The following is a 23376-nucleotide window of genomic DNA, read 5'->3' on the forward strand; positions in this document are numbered from 1 at the left end:
TTAGGGAATAAGGAAAAATGTGTTCTGACCCAAGACAGTCTCTATTCGACAATGTCATGATATGTCAGGATTTCTGTTCTAACTACTGTGGTAGAACAGTTTTCCTGACAGAATTTAATAGAGGTTTGAAGTGATCGTAACTGTACTTCTCCATTTATGAATCGGGCAAAATATGAATAAGTTGTGGCACATGAAGGAAAAATCGAGAGATTTTATTGCATTATCCAAGTATTTGTACCTGATAATCTCCAGAAATAACCATCAAAGTGTTTGTAAAGTATGCCTTCTTAAGATATTGATAGGTCATATTTTGTTGAAATGCACAATGGAAAAATGGCGTGAAAATGGAATGGTACTTAAAAGCCTCCATCTTCTGAAGTAGCCATAATTCTTCTTATTCTAGTAAAAGTTTGTATTTTGCACACAAGAGTCACAAATGGGCAAATAGAAGTCTACAGTGCGTTATACTAGACGTCTAGTGACAATAAAAAAATATATGTGATTGTTTTTAGAACGTAGACTTTAGAAACACATGAGAACCACCACTCATCAAATCACGATATCTTCCTTTTGGACTTTATCTTTAGATTTCTGCCTAGGTTTTAACAGTTCGGTAATTTTGTAATTACCCTTCATTTCAGGCACGAGAGCTGTCTTATTCTCATAAATAAATAACTACCAAAAATTAGCATCTGACAGTTCTAACATCGTTGGGAATATTTCAGACCTTTTTATACGTTTAAATTATCTTCCCTGTATCAATTGGATCCGATGGATCAGTGTAGCGAATGGAGTCGTCACATTCTCAGACGTTTGTATAATATTGATTTATGTATTAGATACAGGTCAAAGTTAACAAAAGAACCGGTGGTTATCAACCATTACCGTATAGTGTTTTGTGCATGAGTAGTCAGGTCAAGGTCCGAGGCGCCGCAGGCGACGAGGTCACTTGACCTGTCTACGAGTGCAGAAAATCTGTTCGGTAACGGTTGTTCAGCTCAATATTTAATCTTATCATTTACTTGAAATCCAAAGGTTAATCCAAAGGGGATGCAGGGGGCTGGCAAACCCCTTTTAATAGAACATTTGTCTTTGTCATGTGTAAAATTGACAAAAAATTGTAAATAATGTCATAGCACCCCCCTTTTTCTGACGAAGCCCGGCTGACACCCCTCCTTTTCAAAGTGTTTTGGATTCGCCCTTGACATTTGTATAGATACGTGTAAAATATATTTTAATGTTATATAGAACATGAACAATGAGAAAGAAAAGTCGAATAGTAATTGAGGTAAAATATGGTGCATAGACAGAAATGTAAATTACAAACATTGAAAAGAGTATATGACATACATGTATAAGTAAACACTAACGCTTACATATCTTTATTTTGTTTACTTATACAAAGAAGTCAATATCATCACCTCTCTCGCCGTATTACATTTTTTTAGTATATGGGAGGACCTTTTAATTAGCTTATTCTAAAATTAATCGCGCATTATCATTAATGTACATGATATTCCTTTTTTGTTCGGTTGTTTTGTTTTTAAATTATCAATCAAATAATCCACAGGCGAATCCAGGGAGCAAGACAATTATAATTAAATATTTTATTAATTTCGAGCACAATTTGGTATGAAAGAGCAGTCTTGCCTGGAACCCCCACCCCCCCCCCTTTATTGAATCTGTCTATTCAAAATCTATGGACCCGCCTCTGTTATCCACGTCTAAACAAGTACAATTGATACATTCAAAAATATTTAGATATTCGAGTGGACCCATAGATTGGGCCAAGTTCATAAAAATATGTTCAACGGAGCTACACTGCGTTAATGTAGAGCAATGAGCGACACACTATTTGATGTTGAAGAAGAACTGAGTGAACAAGTATTGATCTTGACAACAGGGACGATTTCAAACTGACACCCAGTCAATCTAACGAGAGATTTGTCCGTCCATCAACAACCGAAGAAATGGGGAGAAGTCAAGGATAAAGGTTTCCCGGTAAACACGGTGAAAAGAAAAGTTGGGGCATTAATACCTTTGATGCCTGGGGACGGTGGCGAAATGATTTTACCAGAAAAAAATGGACATTCTTCAACTGACCCATACACTCTGACCCCACCTTTAAATGCGGCAATCACCGATGAAGAATTGCATTTCTGGCTTTCCTATTTTGTTGTTGAGGTTGGTACATGTAAAATGCTTCATAAAAAAATCAGAAAAATTTGTTTTAGAATATGTAATGATGTACTTGACAATGTATTAATTAGCCGGATCATTTCAGTATATGTATTGAAATTTTACGTGGACACACATATGAACTGTTGAATAGTTTGTAAATTAATTAGTTTATCAAAATCTATGAAAAAGATCGATTAATTTTGCTTTTCGAAATGTACCCAAGGTTAAAATCAAAACAACAATGTCATTAAGCTAAAATAGCTTTTAAATTGATACATTGGTAATACTTAATCAAATTTTAAAATCATCACTCTAAAAACTGTCGAAACCCAATCCTTTTTGGACTGTGAAATTGTTCTGTTTCGACAGGTATTTATTTTATTCAGGTTTTATGTAGTCGTCTTTGTAAGAATCATGCAAAATCTGAAAAATGTGACACCCCAAAAAATTCTACATACTTTTAGTTTTGTAATTCAGTTGTTTTGTTGTCTATATTATGAAATTTGGAATTATTCATTCAGATCTGCCTGCTATTAGGAGATAATCAACAGTAAAAATCCAATAGATTCAATTGTATTTTAGGGTCATTTACAGTGTTATCTCCCTTTATTTTGAAATTTACAATATATTCTATTTAATTTTCGTCTCATAAGAACGCGGGTTATATGAAAAACTGGATATTGATTTTTGTTCAATATTCAAATACAAACAAAATATAAAAAAAATATATAAAAGTTTGCTTTTTATCCATAAATCACATTGTGCAAGATTCTTAGCTTGAGTGCTACTTACATATATAAATTGAATGTTTCTTTTTTTGTTTCATCGGCGCGTAAAAACATTGATCTTTGTAACATTTCCATGCCCTAAGTTGGCGACCGCTTCATTGAAATAGTGTTAGAGCCAACGATCGACGCTTATACACGCCGATGAAATATCCAAAATGAAACATTAAATTCTTATAATTACATTTGCTATGTTTTTTTTTCTTTTTTTCATTTGTGGTGGGGGTATTTTTATTATGTAGGAAATAGACAAAACGCAGCGATCAATAAATGTGGTCTGGTAATTGTTGGCGTGGCCTACTAGTTTATTTATATTAATAGCCAGAAATAGGGTTTACCGAATTCACCCTTCCGTAGACGTACTTCCAAGCCAGTTAGAGTAGGGGAAATGCTCCCAGCACCACGTGGGGTCTGGTAGTCGACCAGAGCGTCTTCATAGTAGCCCAGCCGTTAGAATGACATACTGTGACCGATTCAATATATAAATGTTTTTTTTTTTTTTTTTGTTTTTTTTTTGTTTTTTTTTTTTTTTTTGTTAGAGCAGTAAAATTGGCACTTCTCTTGTAAGATCATGCTTTGTTAAAAAATGGTGTGGAGTTAAATGCTAGATCTTATTGATTTTTAAAAAATCATATTACACAATCAAACAGTGGCATTCTTATTTTTTCAGGTAACCACCACAACCACACTTTTTCATCATAATTAGGATGAGCAACTGATAAAAGAACGCGCTGGCCACAAAAGTGATGCTGCCGGGGCATACAAAAGGACAAGTGAAAGACAAATAAAACAAATCTCTGACGTCCTCCAACCCCCTAGTGGAGAATTTTCTGGAACATCTGACACCGAAATACCAAAGAAAAGGAACGCAAATGTCATATCTAGTAACAGGTGTACATAGGAAAGGAGGGGAATTAATGAAGTTTTCAAAAGGGGTGTCACTTTTGAACTCAAATTTTAAGCAGAACATTTTGTTTGAACATCGTCATATTACAAGGATTATAAGGATTATATTAATAATATTTATCCTCCCCACTTAGATATTTATCGTTTTTATGCATGGTCTTGAACAATTTATTGGAAAATTAACAATGCTTTGTCAACGTAAAGGTTGTTTTCATCTGTTTTAGACAAAATTGTCCAAAAAATGATTTGACGTCCGAGGAGTTAAAGAAAATTAGCACTTTTACGCGTATGTTATATACGGACACCTTTTACGAATAGAACCAATTGTGCATTTTGCTCATTTTGACCTACTTCTAAGTTGGGTACGCATAATTAGTTCTATTCATAAAAAGTGTCAGTGTAACACCCGTTTAAGTACTGTTTTTCAATAGCTCTGCTAGGGGTAACGTCGTCATCATTAATTTGATCATCTATCCTACATAATAACACCTAGATGAACTGTCTCGTACTACCATACATCGTTTACCAAGTTAGAGCCCTAGATTAATCCTAGCTGGCCGAGTGGTGTAAGGCGCTGGACTTTAGTGCAGGCGGTGTTGCAATAGATGTCACAGCGGTACGAGTTCGAGTCCCGTGGACGGAACGACCAAAAATTTGCATCTCAAATTTGACAGTTCAAACATCGTTGGGAATTTTTCAGACCTTCCTATATATATATATAACACGTCTCAGAATGTGACATCTCTATTCGCAAGGTCAAAGAAAAAGTAAGTATCTTTGAAGGCGGTTTTTTTTTCAAGTATTCATAGGAGGCGCTCATGACTTTTTAAACATATTATTTAATTGTTGAATTATATAGTTCATATAAATAAGTTTGCACTTTTATACCTAAGTATGCATATTGAATCACTCTCTGTTACTGCTATATAGAACTTCAAACCACAGTCTGCACGTTCAATTGCTCCCTGTGTATACTGTATGCCTTTTCAAACTCAAGACTGGATATGAAATTGCTCCCGGTGTACGTTACATACTCTTATACTTATGTTTGCACATAAAATCACTCATGATCACTGTGTGTGATAAATTAACTTATATACAACAGTCGGCATAAAAAAAACACTCCCTGTGTATGCTAAATGCTCTATTATACCACAGTCTTCAAATAAAATCATGAACGCGCATTCATACTCCAGGCGGTATACAAAATAACACCTGGAGCATATAATATAACTTTTTATACTCCAGTCTGCAAATGAAATCTTTCTCGGTATGTAGAATTCGCTTCTATACCCCACTTTCCAAATAAAATCAATTCATGTGTATTTTATTCTTCAGTCTGCATATTTAAACACTACCTAAGTATTATATATGTGATTCCAGCCCCCTCTGCATATTTAGCAATTTCCTTCGTAACTTATGTGCATTTTTATACTGCAGCTTTTGCACGTCATATTATTAAAACTATACATACTCTTTTATAATGAAATGATTATTGACACTCAAATATTGACAATACATTTGACATTAATGTCGCCATTTATTCTATTCATTTGGTACTTTTTGGTCACCTGTTGGTAACATTGCTGACAAAGAAATTGTGTCAACACCCAAAAATTAAGTTTGTTTCCTGGATTTGAATGTAGTTTTCTGGGAGTAAATATGTGCGAAAAAAAAATTTAAACAGTTTTTTTTTCAAATGATGAATAATTTTGGCAATATTGCCATTAATGAAAGCCTCAAAACCCTCACTTTTCTAGAATTTGTATATTTCACTAGGCTTCAAAAATGTGTTACAACTAAGTTGATATGTTTAAGCCAAATTCATAAGAATGTAAGAAAAAAGTGTAGTTGTCCATTGACATTGTTATGTAGACGGTCAGATAGAGAGCCAGATACACAATGATATGCATTGATAGAGTATGCATTTCGAAATACCTCCATTGAGACGTTAACAGTGAAATAAAAATATACTTGAGTGACTGCTCATAATGAACACATGCATGTGATTATTTTTAGTTGGTGAATACTTACCTGTAGTGCATGTAATTGTAACGACCTCTTTTGATATTTATAAACCAAGACCCGATTCGTTTAGTACAATGGTGTTAATCTATATACCTTAAACGAAACAGCTGCAATTGGCTGGTATCATAAGAAACGTTATAGTCCATTTCAATTTTATAATCTCCCCAAAAAAGATTATAAAAAATTCGTTTGTCACAATATTTGTACTGCAGATCCTTAATTATAGTTCATACAAACTCCTGGAAATACTTTCAGGATTTAAATTGATCATTTGGCAACGCAGTGTAAAGTCAGAAGAAGTCAGATGTTTGAAGAGAATTTAGGTCCTCACGTTAATATTGATGGAAGACTGTCTAGGAATTATAATAATCAAAAGGACTACAGTTACCTATGTTAAACATTAACAATTTAACAATAATTACATTTACCTCGGCACTTTTACCATTCACTGTGAAACCATTGTTTAAAACAATATCAATCGTTATATAAAATCATCGTAAAGATAACATGGAAAATAATGATTTTTGAGTTTTTAGTAAATAATTGGAAATACTAAATGTTATATAATGCAACGACGAAAAATTCTCATTTTATATTAAAATAGATATTTTTAAATCCAGCCTTTATTCTATTAGAATAATACAATTAGAAAAAAAAATAATAGTTACCATTACATCTGTTGCATCACAGTGTGCCCCATTCTGTAGGAGACATGTTACGGCAGATACATTTGCCGAAATCGCTACATTATTATATTTTAAAACTATATTGTGCATAGGAGCACCACTGATGAAATTATATTTCATATTTATGAGCATTTGTAATTGCTAGTGTCATTTTTTCGTATTTTTTATAATTTGAAGTGCAACTTTAATACAAATGCAAAAAGTTATCCATCATTGCACCGTATTTATAATGTCTATTTTATTGTTAAGGGTTTTGTTGTTACGGAAGCCACTCCTGATTCCCATGCAAATAAATCCACTTGAGATTAGTCTTGTTATTATCTACCGGCCTTAAAAAAACTGCCCGGTTATAGTCATACTATTGCAATTATAAACACATTTACTATGAAACGAATATTGACAATCAAGTTTAATTTTGATAGTAAATTTACATTTCTTTGTTTAATATAGCGAGATTACTTATCGTCTATATGTCAAAGAGACAACAATCCCACCGGATGAAAATGTCAGCCCAAGGCCATCTATTTGTCTTCAATGAACGACGAGTAAATCCTCACACCACAGGGTAGCGAAAAAGTTGTCCCTAAGTACTCACGTAACATAAAAAATAACTAAAGGAGAAAACGAAAAAAAGAAATAGAGAAGCCAGAAATTCATGTCTTGGGACAGGCACAAAACATGCGGCAGAATTAAAGTACTTTGACATGATCGCAACCGTCCTTTAAAATCTGACCACTGTGGAAAAAATATTACACAACTAAACACACTAAGGTCTGAGTCCCATTTTACAACGGCGAAAATAAAGAAACTGAATATACATTGCGCAAATGTAAAAAAAAACTAAGGACTACTAGCATTTAACCTACATGCCAGCTGCAGACCAATTTATACGTACAAAAGTTGTGTCCGCATCGTATGTAACATGAATTCAAATTTCGTCATGCGGGGTTGAGAATCACGATGCATTATAAGTCAAACAATAAGTTCACAACCCATGTCATACCAAGAACTGATTTGAAATATAGCGTTTTAATATCTAAGTAAAGACCATATGAGCGAATCAATGTTAATAAAAAAAAATGTCCACAACGATTTGACAATAATATTATAAATATATCCCTTACGAATGAGCTCATACAACATTTTAGTCTTTTTTGGTGACTATCAAGCTTTCTGTGCTTTGTGAATATTACCGTAAACGATAGTGTGAGAGGTACCTGCACATATTTATGCATTGAAACTTGGCAGAACCCTTCCATTGTAACGTACTTTTTAGTAAAAAGGGGTGTGACATTTTTCCGTATTTTGAAAAATGGGGGTCACTCATGTTCGTCCAATGAAATTTACGTTTTGCCGCCCACCCACAGAGCAAAATTAGGACCGATCCCTGAATCTAACATTTGGAAAATAGGTCATTAGTTATTAACGGATGAATTATCGTGCAGTTTTTGTCATAATATAATTTGATCATTTCTCAATAATTGAAATATTAAGAAAGCATTACTGAAGTTAATAATTACCTTGGAGTTTGTCGTATTGATATGACTTAAACCACTATTCCTAATGCAACATGCTATTATATCCATACTACCACACCTAGCAGCTGCATGAAGTTGCGTCTATTTTAAAAGAAAAAAAAAAGAAAATAGACAAAAGATTTATTGTACGTTCATAAATAACGACACACAAATAAATCGTTTTTATATAAGACGAAATCGAATTGTGTTTTATCATTCCATTTACAAGAAAAGTTTAATTAATGTGTGGATTTGTTAGTTCTACTTCATTTTAGAATATTTATTTAATGTGTTCTTGTATTATTAAGTTGTGTTATATCGATTTCAAAGAGTAATCAAGGTTATAGCGGTAATCAAAAGAACGCAATCCAGGGACAAAGACCAGACACGGAAAACAGACACACACAACAAAGAACACAAAGTAACCAAAATCATACATACAAAGTAACAACTCGGACTCCACTAAAAACTGGGAGCATGGACCAGTGCATATTCGTTGCAAAAAAAAAACATGTATGTAGTTTTTGAAATTATTCTGGAAAATGAAGATTTTTAATGGTTAAATAAAAAATTCCAAACGATGTTAGAACTGTTAATTTGCAGAGCTAATTGTTTATATATATTTGTGAAATAAAAATATTATTTCTAACATCATTTCTCAAAACATATCTAAACAATTACCTTGGCAAATTAACTGTTCTAACATCGTTGGAATTTTTTCAGACCTTCCTATGGTTACATTATATATATGTTATTATTTGTTATATGAATGGTGATGTGTTTTACGTTTAACCTTTTTAACCACAACAAGTTTCTCTCATACCTCATTTAAAGAATATGCAGCATAGTCTAGTGGTGTGAATCCCTGAAAAGAAAACTGACTTGTTGACATTGAAAATTGAACTACTCTCAAACAAAAATTAATTTTTTTCTTGCTGAACTTCTTTTCAAAGATATGGAAAACTATAACGCGATAAGGCACTATATGAATAGCGGCGACTTTAGCTTGATATCACGTTATTAATTAGCAAGAGTTTACAAATATAAAGATCCCATTTATATAAGTGTAAGTCCATTGTAAAAATACCTCACAGTCCTTTGTACGAAGGAGTATTGTGTTCGTCAAATAACAGGATATGACAGTCAAATTATTGTTCTTAGCAGCAAGATGTAAAGGTGTTTGTAGCTTAAAAGACAAAAATATGTTTTATTTATTACAAGGTACTTACACACATCGCACGACATTTTGTCAACCTGTGAATGCACATTTGTCAAAGTTTAAAGTCTTTCCTATGAGGATAGGGTATGGGGTGCAATAAGAATAATAAAATCTAAGAAACGTACATCTTAAATAGTGAAATTAGAGTTTTCAAAGTGTATATGCTTAAGTATTTTAAAATACTTCTTTATTGTTGAATTAACGACGATACTAAAAATGGAATTAAGAAGACGGTGTATGGAATTGAATATGAGAGTGGTAGGCTGTGTGACATTAAGGAACTTAATATATTCCACGCGTTTGTTATAAAACATATAGTCAGAGATAACGATCGATATCGAGGAAGAATATTGCCGTGGTAAGATTGAAGTTATGAATGTATCGGTAAGTACAATTTATATAAATTTCATGGTCATTTAATAAGTTGAAGACTAACCGTGTGTACACATTATTTGTAAAAAATATTCAAATATTTGATCCAATTATAAATTTGCTCTGTGTCTATAACATAAATAATAATATTTGAATAATTTATTTGAAATACCTTATCATTGGTCTCTTCAAGGCAGGCGCCATACTTCAAAAGACACGATATTGCACTTTTTTCTCCAGATATAGCCGCCAAATGTAGAGGTGTAATTCCCTTTAACGAAATACGATAAGTAGTTGAAAAAATTGATGAACTTCACAGTGTTGTTTTAATGCCAGAGATACCGTCGACAGTTAAATATTTAATAGTCTCCTTGGAATTAAAGTAATGGAGAAAACGTTGAAAAGTGCAATCATTCATTTTCTGCATGAATCAAAATGTATACCAAAAAAAGATGATGACAAGTTAAATACTGCCGTCATGATGAATTAAATCAGCTGAATAATTAAAAAGGTCTTAGGCTTCTGAATTTATAATCGACAATTTTATTAAAATAGAACTGTGCGGATCAACGTTCAAGTAAACCAAGAACTGAAATTTTGGATTTTGAAGTTATTTTCTTGTTTATTTTTTTTACAAATCAGTCGTCAACAAGATCACTCATCTGTTCCAAAAATTAGTTTACTTAGATTCCGATATTTTGGAGATATATATACCAGTCACCAGTAACTAGTCATAAGTAAGCTGAGATTTTTTGCAAGGTGCTAATTTGTGCATATTATAGCGATATGTCTAAAGACAATTATGCCAACTATTTACTTTGGACTTAACTAAGTGAACTACTTAACAATCGCCAAAGACTATTTTGTCCATCATCTATGAGATAATTGTTAAAATGTGACTGTTGTCATCAAACTTACTTAATATTCTATACCTGTTAAATTTTAATACTATGAATGAATATCATATTTTTGTTTTCTTTTCCGTCTGTTTAAAATATCCTCAATGCTCATATAACTGCAAATTGACCGTTTCATATGATATTTAAATGTGCAAATCATTCAACTTTAAAACGAAATACCTCATTCGATTTCTCTAACATCAAGAATGAATGGAAATAATAATGCCTTATTTTGTTTAACTTTACCCCTCCGTCTCTTGCATTGGGATTGGCTCCTTTCTGCAGCAAATAGTATATGAAAGTGGTATTTCCGTCTATAGCAGCAAGATGTAATAGAGTTCGTTGCTAGAATTGAGTAAAAATCAGTTTTTTTCCGCTTTAGTTGTTTTTTAATGACAGACAGTCCATAACATACATGTGCATTAGACTGTGTCTGTCATGGATAAAACAGCTTGTTGCAACACGCAGAGTAAAAGTAGTCCAGTAAAGTTCAGAAGGATAGTGAATAAATTAATCAAACTTTTTTCTACGCAAATCCAATTCTGTGTCTGACAATGTATGTCTATGTATTCAAATTATACAAAAACTTAAGAATTAGTTATTATAAATCGGAATTTTCGGAGTGATTACTGTTAACCGCATATGATTAAACGGCACCCAGCAATTCGATACATATTTTACGCAAATTACTCATTGATCTTTATTGTAATTTCGCATATGTTATTTGTTGTAAAACGGAAGATATACGTTTTCACACATGTCATCTGTTAAAAATCTTGGATTTCTTCCACTCGTGTGAGAAATTTTTCGTCTTTTCAGTCGTTCCGATGCGCTTCACTTGTCAAAGACACAATTTCTCACACTCATGGAAGAAATCTCAAATATTCAATAGACACGCGTGAAGGAATGAATTAGTCTTTTCATAAATTTAAAGTAACACTGAGATAAAATATACGGTATGAAAAGAAACATTCCAAGAAAACATATAATGCATAGTTTATATAATTGGAATAAAATACCCTGACACCATGACTTCATGATATCGGTTCAATACTATGTTTTTATTTATTTTTTGTTTGTTTATTTATTTTTTTATTTATCTATTTATTTATTCTTTTTTTTTTGTTGTTGTTGTTGTTTTTATTATTATTATTTTTTCTTGACACAACATTTTATCAATTATTCTACTCCGAGTTAATAACTGTTAAACCTTTAACCGGATGCACAAAAATAATCATTCATGTCCTCGAATGCATGCGTCATTCATGCAATATTGTAAAAGAGTCGTTTGCATAGAGCCTGGGGCGTTGACTATAAATCGCTGTTAAACTAATTGTATTTGTTTCCTACTACAACCCCCTACAGATCTGTATGCAAAATATACAAACCGTGCACATTTTTCAAGAAATTATTCTTGGTGTTGAACAATTGCTGATTTTACAAATGTGACAATAAATTGGGTACCTATATTTGTAGTTAATACATACAAAATATTTGGTCGACATGAATAATCGAAAAAAAATAATTTATCGATAAAAAAATCAATTATATTGAGTTCTTTCTTTCTTATCTGTTGACTACAATGTTATTAAAAAGTAGCATGTTATGTTTAAGTGGTTGTAGCACTGTGTGCATGCTTGTACATCCTGACTATGTAAAGCTAATATTATTGTAATGCATTATTGTTTTATATAACATTATTTGCTTTTCAGCATTTTAAACTTTAGAACAAGGATGCGTCAAAACATTTACAAGCAGCTGATAAGAAAGCGTTATGAAGGGAACGTAGATTCTAGCGGAAAGAACATAAACGAAATGATACATACAAAGTAACAAAAGTAAAGGAGCAACTCGCACCACAATAAAAACTGGAAAAAATGGACCAAATGCACCGGTAGGGTTAGCGTCCTCACCTTTTCTTGAAACACCTGCCGAGTTGCTCATAAAAAGTCAAGTCCGAGGTAGACGAAAGAGAAAAGGAAAATTATGACATGTTTAACAAATAAGTTTTCATGGTACAGATGGATGCACCGAAATAATCCACTTGTTCATGATAACGACCATCAAACTTCTGTAGTAATGAGTTCAATCTTGTCGCGGCATAACACTGTTCAAGGAGACTAAGTGTAAGAAGTATAAGACTGCCGTATTACCAACGATATTGCCGTTGAAAAACACCTAAACATTTAAAACAGATATTTTCATAACTAATAATTTCATGAATGTTTTTTTTATATCGCCTTTTTCAAATTTTCTGCAGGTAGTCATTGATGTTGTGGAGTGATTGATTGAGATTCTTCCGACATCATAAATATTCTATGATCACATCTATAATACACAAGTAAACATGTTAACAAAGCCTACTCAATGTTTAGTGATACGACCAAATCGTGGAAAAATAAACCTTTGATTCATTAAACAGAAAACTGGTCTGCACGTTTCTCCACAGCTCAGTTTCGACACTATTCAAAACTTAACACGGAATTTAATTCGGAAGCATCTCCTTTTTCATGTTTTGAGTAAAGCTGTCTGCTTATTGTCTTACTGTGACCGTTCAGAACAAGCGTTTTATATATGGACAACATATCATTGTAAATCAGGTTATCGAAGGAAAGCATTACACATGTACCACCTGTGTGCTCATTTATTTTTGATTCTTTGTACGTCTTTTTTATGTTCTTTGCTGTGGGTGTATATTGTCTTTGTTAAGTCGTTGTCCTTGAGTTATATTCTTTTAATAACAATATTAATTCAAATCCAGGTTCCCTTGATTGCTCTTTCATATTTGTGGTAACAATGGAACATCAGTTTACACATTTAGTTATTATTACCTTGGCGTTTTTTGAATGCCAAGATGCTTTATGATCAAGTAGATATGAAAAAAACAACCTGTGGTTTTTTCTGACTTCCAACTGCATAGCTGTGTGCCCCTGAAACAAGATTTAAGGAACAAGATAATCAAAAATATATATCTTACTTTATTATTTTTCACTTAAAGAGTATTATAACGTGATAGCTTTTGGCCGTACTGGATTATTTTGAAGGTAAATTAATGTTTTTTTCTCTTTAATCTAAACATTTAGATAATGACATTAACAATAAAGATAGGCAGAATAAATTTGACGTCTGTTGATTAAGTCTATCCCAAAACATTCGAGAAGTTGCTTTTCACGTAATAGGGTATGTAAATCTCACATGAATCCGTGGTTTCGTGAGAATGTGTCTATCAATTAAATGCATTGAGATTCGTCATTTATAGAGCGTTGAGTTCACTATTACGTACAGTTGCGATTCGCTATAATAGAAGAGCTCTAAACTGTCAGAAACTGCTCCGATCAGTGACACACCTTGTCAGGGTCTGTCATAATCTGTCATGGGTCCTGACACTCTCCTGTCAGGAACTGTTCTAGGTAGAACAGATCCATGGATTAGAAGAGTTTCTGACAGATTCTGACAGTTATACTTCTCTGACAAAAAAAGGCACCCGAATCCCGATTCGTACGACGGGAAGGAAGCCTTGCTATGTTGGAACTTGATTTATTTTTCAATTTTTGATCTGACTTTTATGTATGGCATGTAGTACCAACAATAATTATTTCCTGCCGTACCTGTTAAGTCCCTGACGTTAAAGAATTTGAACTTAATTTGTTTGGTTGCAGACACCAGTATGACACAGAGTACCTATTAACATTTTTTAACATTTTATTCAGAAATGTTAGACTTTAACGATAGCTAAAAGTGTTCACACTCATACACTGAAAGAATATGAAATTTTTAAAGAATTTTGACTGAAATGTGTAAGTCGCAGTCCCCCACATGATAGTTATATTGAAAGAAATAGCATTTAAGTAATTAATTTTAGACCCTCTTAGAAATTTAAATAGTGCGCACCCATAAAATGTGCAGAAATAAGTCATTTTTAAGAACTTTGACTCAAATTAATGTGTCACAACCACCTACAAGATAGTTATAGTGGAAAAATTAACATTTTAGTCAATAAATTTAGGAACCTCATGGAAATTAAAAGTGCTTGCACTCCTAAAGGTTGCGGCTATATAGCATTTTTGAAGAATTGTGACTGAACTTTATAGGTGGCAGTCACAAACATGGTAATTATATTGAAAAAAATAGAGAGTTTAGTCATTAATTTTAGACTCTCATGAAAATTTCAAATGTGCACACTCATACATTTTGCAGATATGTAGCATTTTTAAGAATTTTCAGTGAAACATATTTGTTGCAGTTACCCACATATTAAATATGTTGAATAAAATAGCACTTCAGGCATTATTTTAGACCCTCATGAAAATTAAATTGGTATGCACTCAATAATTTTGAAGAAATATGTCAACCTATAGAATTTTTCTCAAATTGATGTGTAGCAGCCACTACAAGATAGGTATATTGAAAACTTTGCATTTCAGTAATTAATTTTAGACCCTCATGGAAATTAAAAGTGTGCGCACTACTACATTTTGCAAGAATATGACATTTTTTAAAGAACTTTAAATCTAATAAATGTGTCCCAAGCACCTACATGATGATGTTATTGAAAAAAAAACATTTCATTCATTAATTTTAGACCCTCATGGAAATTAAAAGTGTGCTCACTCATGCTTTTTGCAGAAATATGTTAATTTTAAGAATTATGACTCAAAGTAATATGTCACAGCCACCTACATGATAGTAATATTGTAAGAATTAGCATTTTATTCAATTATTTTAGGCCCTCATGGAATTTAAAAGTGCTTGCACTCATAAATTTTGCAGGTATATAGAGATTTTGAAGAATTTTGACTGAAATTTATGGGTGGCAGTCACCCATATAATAATTATATTGAAGCAAAAAAGGCATTATAGTCATTAAATATTGACTGTCATGGAACTTAAGTGTGCAAACTCATACATTTTGCAGATATATAGCATTTTTGAAGAATTTTGACTGAAATACATTTGTGGAGGTCACCCACATGATAATTATATTGAACAAAAATAGCATTTTAGTCATTAATTTTAGACTCTCATGGAAATTAAAAGGGTGTGCACTCATCCATTTTGAAGAATTTTGTCAATTTTAAGAATTTGACCCACATTTATGTGTCGCAACCATCTACGAGGTAGTTATATCGAAAATTTAGCATTTCAGTAATTAATTTTAGACCCTCATGGACATTAAAAGTATGCACACTCATGAATTTTGCAGAAATATATCAACTTTAAGAATTTTGACTCAAATAAATGTGTCGCAGCCACCTACAAGATAATTATATTGAAAAATTATCATTTCAGTAATTAATTTAGACTCTCATGGAAATTAAAACTGAGTGCACTCATACATTTTGCAAGAATAATATATTTTTAAAGAATTTGGACTCATATTAATGTGGCTCAGCGAAGATCTTAATTTAACTCCTTGGTCTTAGCCACCTACATCATATTTATATTGAAAAATTTAGCATTTTAGTCAATTATTTAAGACCACTATTAAAAATAAAACTGCTCCCACTCAAATATTTTGCAGAAATTTCAGAATTTTTACTTGAATAAATGTGTCACAGTCATTTATTTGAAACTCTACATTTTACATACATAAGACCATATAGGTAAATTTGAAATGCTCACACTTATATGTGTTGCTCATATTTAATTCCGAAATTGTCTATTTTAACATTTTACAGAATTTTACAGAATCGCTTTAATTTGTGGTCCTTATGTTATTTAAAAATAACTTTCACTCAAAAAGTACTTTGTCAACCTTGAACTTCGTGAGAATTACCAAAGATCTGAAAGTTATCGGTTATCCCATTTACACTTAGAACGGCAACATAGATCTTTAATTTTATAATTGAATAACCTAATGTAATTTTGATGATCAAGACGAGCTCTATATAATTGGAAATTCAATACAGCGGGGAAACCAGTGACACAGGAGAGTTCTTTCTAAAGTCCAAAGACACGTGATTTATAGTGCTTAATCACTGTTCTGAAACGGCTCTTGGTAACTTAAGTTACCCCCAGCCCAATATTGCGTTTGCGAGATCGGGTGAGATACAATTGATGAATAATGTACATTTCACGGTATTTTTCATTCATTCTTTGAATTTTTATACCAGCCAAAAAGAAAAAAGACATTTACCAATACCATTTATTAACGAATATTGATTTCGTTTTAGCGCAAGACCAACTTTAAAAAATGGACAAGATGTCCGTAAATTTAAAAGGCTGTCAGTAACTTAATTTTTGGATGCAGGTAACGTTGTTTATCTAAATTTCAAGATTTATAATTTTTAACTTAAAAGTATATAGAATTACGATTTGTGTCAATATAAACAAAGGTATGAGACCCAAGATTTACGGATTTACCGTTGGTGTTCTACAATTTCTCGTAATTTTTATATTATCCTTACGTAAACTGGATTAGATGGGTGGCAAAAGTAGCACATAAAATCGGAAGAAAAGATAGTCAAATTAACGAGCTATGTAATGGGTAAAATACCAGACGATATGGTATTCATAAAAGAACTCTAGATATCATAGAAAATCTCGGTACGTTATTTTTAATTTGGTTATATTTGGAGCAATTCAAATGAACAACCAGCAAAGTGATATTAGTATTACGTAACGTTTATTTAATTTATGTTGGCATCCACCCGATAGTGCATTGAATGTACCTTTAATAAAAGATGGAAAACCATTTTAATCCTATGTAAGCATCTACGAAATATTGATTCTTTGAGAGTTACCCACATCCTTATGTAAAACTAAGAAAAAAGTTACCCAAACATCGTTTTGAAGTTACGGACATCCTACATGTTTGCGACAATCGTTTATTTTGTAGTTTTAAGTAACATTTTTTTTTACATCAAGGAGATTCCCTCAATTACTTTTTTTTTGTCACTTAACACTTGAAATGTAAGCGATGCCTTCATTGTAAAAAAGCAATGTTTCATGCAAAATAAAAAAAATACAAAACAAAAAAGTCTCCCAATTTATTATTTTTGGAGGGAAGCATATGCCTGACACGCCTTTCCTTGGATCCCCCAGACCTATACAGGTATATGCTAACAACATTAACTATTAACTTTAAATTACTTCATCATGCATGGACATCATCTGCACTTCAGTACAAGTTTACTTAGATTTTGAAATCATTTTTTTCCTAATCGGATTTGCTAATTTACATTAGTCACACAGATTCCATTATTAATCGCTGACTTGCTGGTCTAAATTACGTCACACAGAACTGTGGAGCAGTGTAGCGAATAGAGTCGTCACATTCTGACACTTTGTATATATATACAACGTCTCAGAATGTGACGACTCTATTTGCTACACTGCTCCATCGGATCAAATTGATACAGGAAAGATAACATAAACTTATAGAAGGTCTGAAAAATTCCCATCGATGTTAGAACTGTCAAATTTGCAAAGCAAATTTTTGGTCGTTCACTCCAAGGGACTCGAACTCGTACGGCTGTGACATCTATGGCAACACCGCCTGCACTTAGTCCAGCGCCCTAGACCACTCGGCCAGCTAGGCTATATACCCTCCGCAGTACGAGTTTGCTTCGCAAACTTGACAGTTCTAAGATCGTTTGGAATTTTTCAGACCTTCTATATATACGTCTCAGATCCACCGTAACGATCAACGAGTTCATGATGATGACCATGAAACTCTGTAGTGATGACTTTAATCTTGTCGCAACGTTACCCTGTTCCAGACGCTTAATTGTAAGAAATCTAACATTGGAAGTGTTAAGAATTACTGTGGATATTAGTCTGCCAAAAAAAACGTTAATAGGCTGGATAATAAAAAAAAGCGGGTATAATGATTATATTTTATATACTTTTAACGATAAAATACGTTTATACATTCGTTATGACATTCAAAATGCTTGAAAAGAGTTTTAACAGGAACTCAGCTCTTCCTCAATTAAACAGAATCCGTAAATATGAAGTAGTACAAAAAATGCTCAACATTGAAATTGTTTTGGCGGCGTAATTAACTATGATGTGAATCAACCAACCAACCTATGGCATGATTATTGGCTGTTGCATTTCTTCGTATTCGACATTAAATTCATTTGACAATTATGATAATTATATTTTCATTTTACCTACATTAAATTTCACTCTATAAAATTCTAATTATTTTGAAACCAAAAACAAAATAGGGAGAAAGGGGATATTACACAGACGTCACAAATACACTGTTTATTCCATAGAATATCTTTAAACTAGATGCGTTGTTAATATAGTTAATATATTTCTTATGTGGTTCATTCGCTCACATATTTCATCCCAAGTTTGGCCTATACATTGTTCACCACATGTTGGACATGTTGCACAGTATATCAGGTTTTGCATTGTACAGTTAATGTTTGCATTGACCTTGAAAATCTCACCAGTTTTTAATAACCGTAGAATTCCTTCGGCAAGAAACGCACATGTGCCACAACGCAGATAGTGGCATTTGGTTACGCTTTTTTCCAACAACAGGAGTAGTCCTCTTTCGTAAGTACTTGTTTTAGATTCAGAGGTTTACGACGACGACGAAGATGTATAGTGGTAACATAGTTACCTAAATTTGACACAAAATGTAACAAATTTGCTTCATCACGTCAGACCAGTCATAGGGTAGACGATGTTGTCGAGGGCGATTCATGTTTAAATAGACTACAGGTTAGTTATTATTGGAGTTCGGCCACATTATTCCCAGTAATACTATAATTCTATTGAATTTTTTTTAGGCAAATACAGCGATGCAGAGATCAAACTATTATCTATTAAATTAGATAAAGCATCCTTAAGTGAAAATATATTGTTTAGTGGGTTGGTTTTTGACGCTCATGCTTCTGATTTTTCCGTTTTTGCCTGATTCTTACAAATCCTCGTCTCCGTTTACATAGTTTATTTCAGAATGCACCATCATAAATTCCTTACTATAAACAAGTGCTTGTTATTGAATTCCATATGTAAACACAAAATGTTTGATTAAAAGCATTCACGTTCCTGCTATTAATGATATCAATAAAATGACACATACTGATGGCTTGTTATTTAGATTCATTGATACATGTTAAAATATCACAGAATTATGGACCTTGAATAAAGAAAATCTAGACATAATTATTTTAGGCGTCGTAAAACATTTATTCTCTTTAAATTTTGTTTATAACACCAATATGATTTAATAAAGGTAATGTACAATCACAATTTAATTCTAAACGTTTAGCAACATAAACTGTTTTCAGAGCTACATGATTAATTTCAATTAAATTCCCTCAACATTTTGATATTCTCTGTTTTATTAGAATTAGAACACTGAGTTTTCATAGTGAGTTTACTTTGTTCATCCAATGCATTCAGTTTTAAAGATCCTCATTTCATTCATACTTTTTAGTACCAACTGATTTATTTGCGACATAATTAAATGTCATTTGCATAAATGGTAGTACACGAATGTGTTTGACATTGAAGATTCATGAATTTAATGAAAGATAAAGGTCATAAAACGGAGTCTTAAGGAATAACAATTATAACAATAATTATTCTTCTAGGCAGTGACAAAACACAATTTTAGCATGCATAAACAGTACTTTACTAACATTTTAAATCTACATCTTTACTTATGAATTTTTATCTCCAATTTTAAATCCCAGTAATGACACGTCTGAACATAACTTAGACCCTTAAGTATAAAGATATGTATTGTATTGTATTGTATTTGTGGTATCAAAAATTTTAAGAATTAGGAGATTGACTTCGCATAAAAAAAAACTTGAAAGTTTAAATTTGAAATTGTAAAAACAGTGATAGACGTAATTGTTTCTTTTATTCTTTTACCTTATGGTGTTGATTTGCAGAAGCCGCATTTAACATAGAACTTATGTACAAAATATGTTGATTCATTGTGTTTAAATACCAATCTGCATGAATTACGTTTTAATGTTGTATTACTTTTTTCTAATTACCGTATTATCGGTTGCACCAATATAGTCACCACTCTTAATCAAACAATATAGAGAGTCTAGATCATTGAGCTCAACAGCGAAATCAAGTGGTGTCTGTCCCTGTATTAATAATATAAATACAAATATCAATAATATCGTGTTATTAAGTGGATATTTTCATATTAATCCTGTATAAAGTTCAAGTATAAAAGGACGCGCCTTGGGCCCATACAAATGACCTGAACCAAATGCGACTGTACGAGGACTTTATACAAGATTAGTATGAAAGTACCCATTTTATGACACTTTTGGCAACTAATGGGTTTAAACACTGTATAAAGAAACATGTTAGTTACATAGATGAAATATTTGTATTTGGACCAAGTTCATCACCAAGTTGTTATTCTCCTGTTTTTCCTTTTGTCAAGGGGGAATAAAAATATAATTTCCTTATTGCTCAATTTCTGCTTTGGAGATAAAACTGTATTTCAAGTCTTTTATTACATTGGTGTTTTTATTTGATATGTAATTGCCAAAAATACTTTTTTTTCTAATTATTGTTTAACTTTCCGGATGTTCATGTTGTACATTTAGAACAATCAACAACTAAATGTAGGATTATAATACCTCAAAAGCAACATTTGTGAAGAAACATTTATTCTTTGTTTGCCCCGTCCAGGTCCGGGTGTCAAAAGAATAGACCCGCAGCAGAGCTAAGCTTGTCGTAAAAGGCGACTAAATAGTGCTCAGAACCCTGGCCGGGGCTAGTACGCTTTGCCCACAGAGCAACTGGGTTGTGATCTCCAGGCGGTGGAATGTGGTACCCCAGGCGTTTTACATGCTGGGGTTGTCAGGCTATAATACGGAAAACCTGACCGCAAACCATTGTGGTGCACCGTGTTGGGAAGGATGCCACGTTCCTCGCACGTTAAAGAACACTTATGTGGTATTCTCCCAGAGTAGGAACCATAGGGCTCCGCCACATAAGCCTAAATTGCCCGACCCTACCCACTTCTCCCTATTTCCAGTGGCAATCAAAATTTGTCGACCCCATTATCCTTGTGTCTCACCTCATTATTCATTTTATCATTTCATGTTCATCACCTGAAAATAGCTGAAATATTGCTGCTCGGGCGTTAAACCCCAACAATCAATCAATCAATCAATCTTTTTTTTACTTTTAAATCATGTATTTCGAACCTGTCGACCTTTTTTCAAATATTGAAGCTTTTTCATTTTTGTTTCATAGATCATCATCATTTATTAAACATTATGACAACATGGAATTTGTTAACTTAAAACATATTTTCTCTCTGGATAATGAAAATTTTGAATGTGAAAACAGATTTTGCATCAATGAATTTTTAAATTTTTTATTAGACACATTTATCCTTCAGAGATGCAGTTAATCATATACCGGAAGTTGGAATTCTGTATACAAATCAACTAAAATTTTTATTAAGACCAGTAAATTTTGTATAAAGATCAGTATTTTTAACAGTTGAAAGATGATTTTCTTTAAACCGGTCAATTTCTATCGTATTTAAACGCATAAGTCAATGATATATCTTAAATGAAACTAAAACGGTTGGTTGTCTTATGTCTTTAATTGTGTAACATAATATTGGTGAAGATGTCAGGGACAAACACTTAAGTGTCAGTCTCTGTAAGAATCAGGCAGTAGATGAAACATGGTATGAAAATAACCAACATTTTTAAGGTTTAGTTTGACCAATTGCACCATTAGAATCAAGAAAAAAGCCGAGATTGTCCACATTATATCCGTAAACTGTGTTAAAATTCCATTGAAATAAACAGATAGTGCAGACAACTCTATCAAAACCTTATTTTTGTAAATTTCTATTGAAAAATTCATGAGCAAGTTCAATAATGCAAAAATAATAATATTTTTTTATATAGAGAAATCAACATTGAAATGCACTGAAAATGAACCTCATTTTTCAAATATTTTATTGTAAGATTTCAAAGCAAATCCAGCGAAGCCTAGATCAAATTATTATTTTTTTTAAATAGATAAAGCAACCTTGAGTGAAATTATATTGTTAAATCGGTGGGTTTTTTGACATGCATGCTTCTGATTTTACCGTTTAAACCTGATTCTTCCAAAAACGTGCACTTAAACCTGGTCTCCGTTTACATAATTCATTTCAGAATGCACCATCATAAATTCCTTACTATAAACAAGTGCTTGTTATTGAATTCCATATGTTAACACAAAATGTTTGATTAAATTGTATCATGTTCCTGCTATTAATGATATCACTAAAATGGCACATACGGATGACTTGTTATTTAGATTCATTGATACATGTTAAAATATCACAGAATTATGGACCTTGAATAAAGAAAATCTAGTCATATTTTTTTAGGTGTCGTAAAACATTTATTTTTTTAAAAAATCCTTTTGTTTATAACACAAATATGATTTGATAAAGGTAATGTACAAATCCCCGAAACTAGGATTGTTTAACGATAATACGTCATTTATATAGAAGAAACTGAGATCAAATGATCTAGCTAAACGATGTTCTTTCAGATCAGCTATAAAGTTAGCCTCATAAGAGTGAAGGAACAGGTCAGCAAGTATAACGTGCTTTCTACCATTCGCCATTTAATCCATCGAAATGAATCTACCAGATCAGGACACTTACGATGGTTTTCTGATTTCTGGTTTTTACCTTGTTATTGTCATTTGTTATATATACTAGTATTTTTAAATAGTGTCTAGAACTTATCAGTTCCTACCTTTTCTATTTACCCTTAATTCATACCACACGATACATGTATTTTTGGTTATTTTTACACCTTA

At 32.3% G+C, this 23376-nt stretch overlaps 1 protein-coding gene across 1 annotated transcript in view; it reads right to left on the reverse strand.

The window, feature by feature from the left end:
• The window catches only part of LOC148619881 (uncharacterized), a 67680-nt gene that overhangs the window by 26694 nt on the left and 17610 nt on the right, over positions 1–23376 (reverse strand). Inside the window, 7 exon segments of the mRNA XM_088580254.1 lie at positions 8107–8205; positions 8927–8968; positions 9191–9289; positions 9867–9965; positions 10840–10938; positions 13425–13523; positions 20568–20666. Coding sequence (XP_088436380.1) covers positions 8107–8205; positions 8927–8968; positions 9191–9289; positions 9867–9965; positions 10840–10938; positions 13425–13523; positions 20568–20666 — 636 coding nt within the window.

The sequence above is a fragment of the Perna viridis genome, chromosome 4 (assembly GCF_037379345.1).
Source record: "Perna viridis isolate PV_CMFRI_1.1 ecotype Kerala chromosome 4, ASM3737934v1, whole genome shotgun sequence".
In the NCBI taxonomy this organism is placed as follows: domain Eukaryota; kingdom Metazoa; phylum Mollusca; class Bivalvia; order Mytilida; family Mytilidae; genus Perna; species Perna viridis.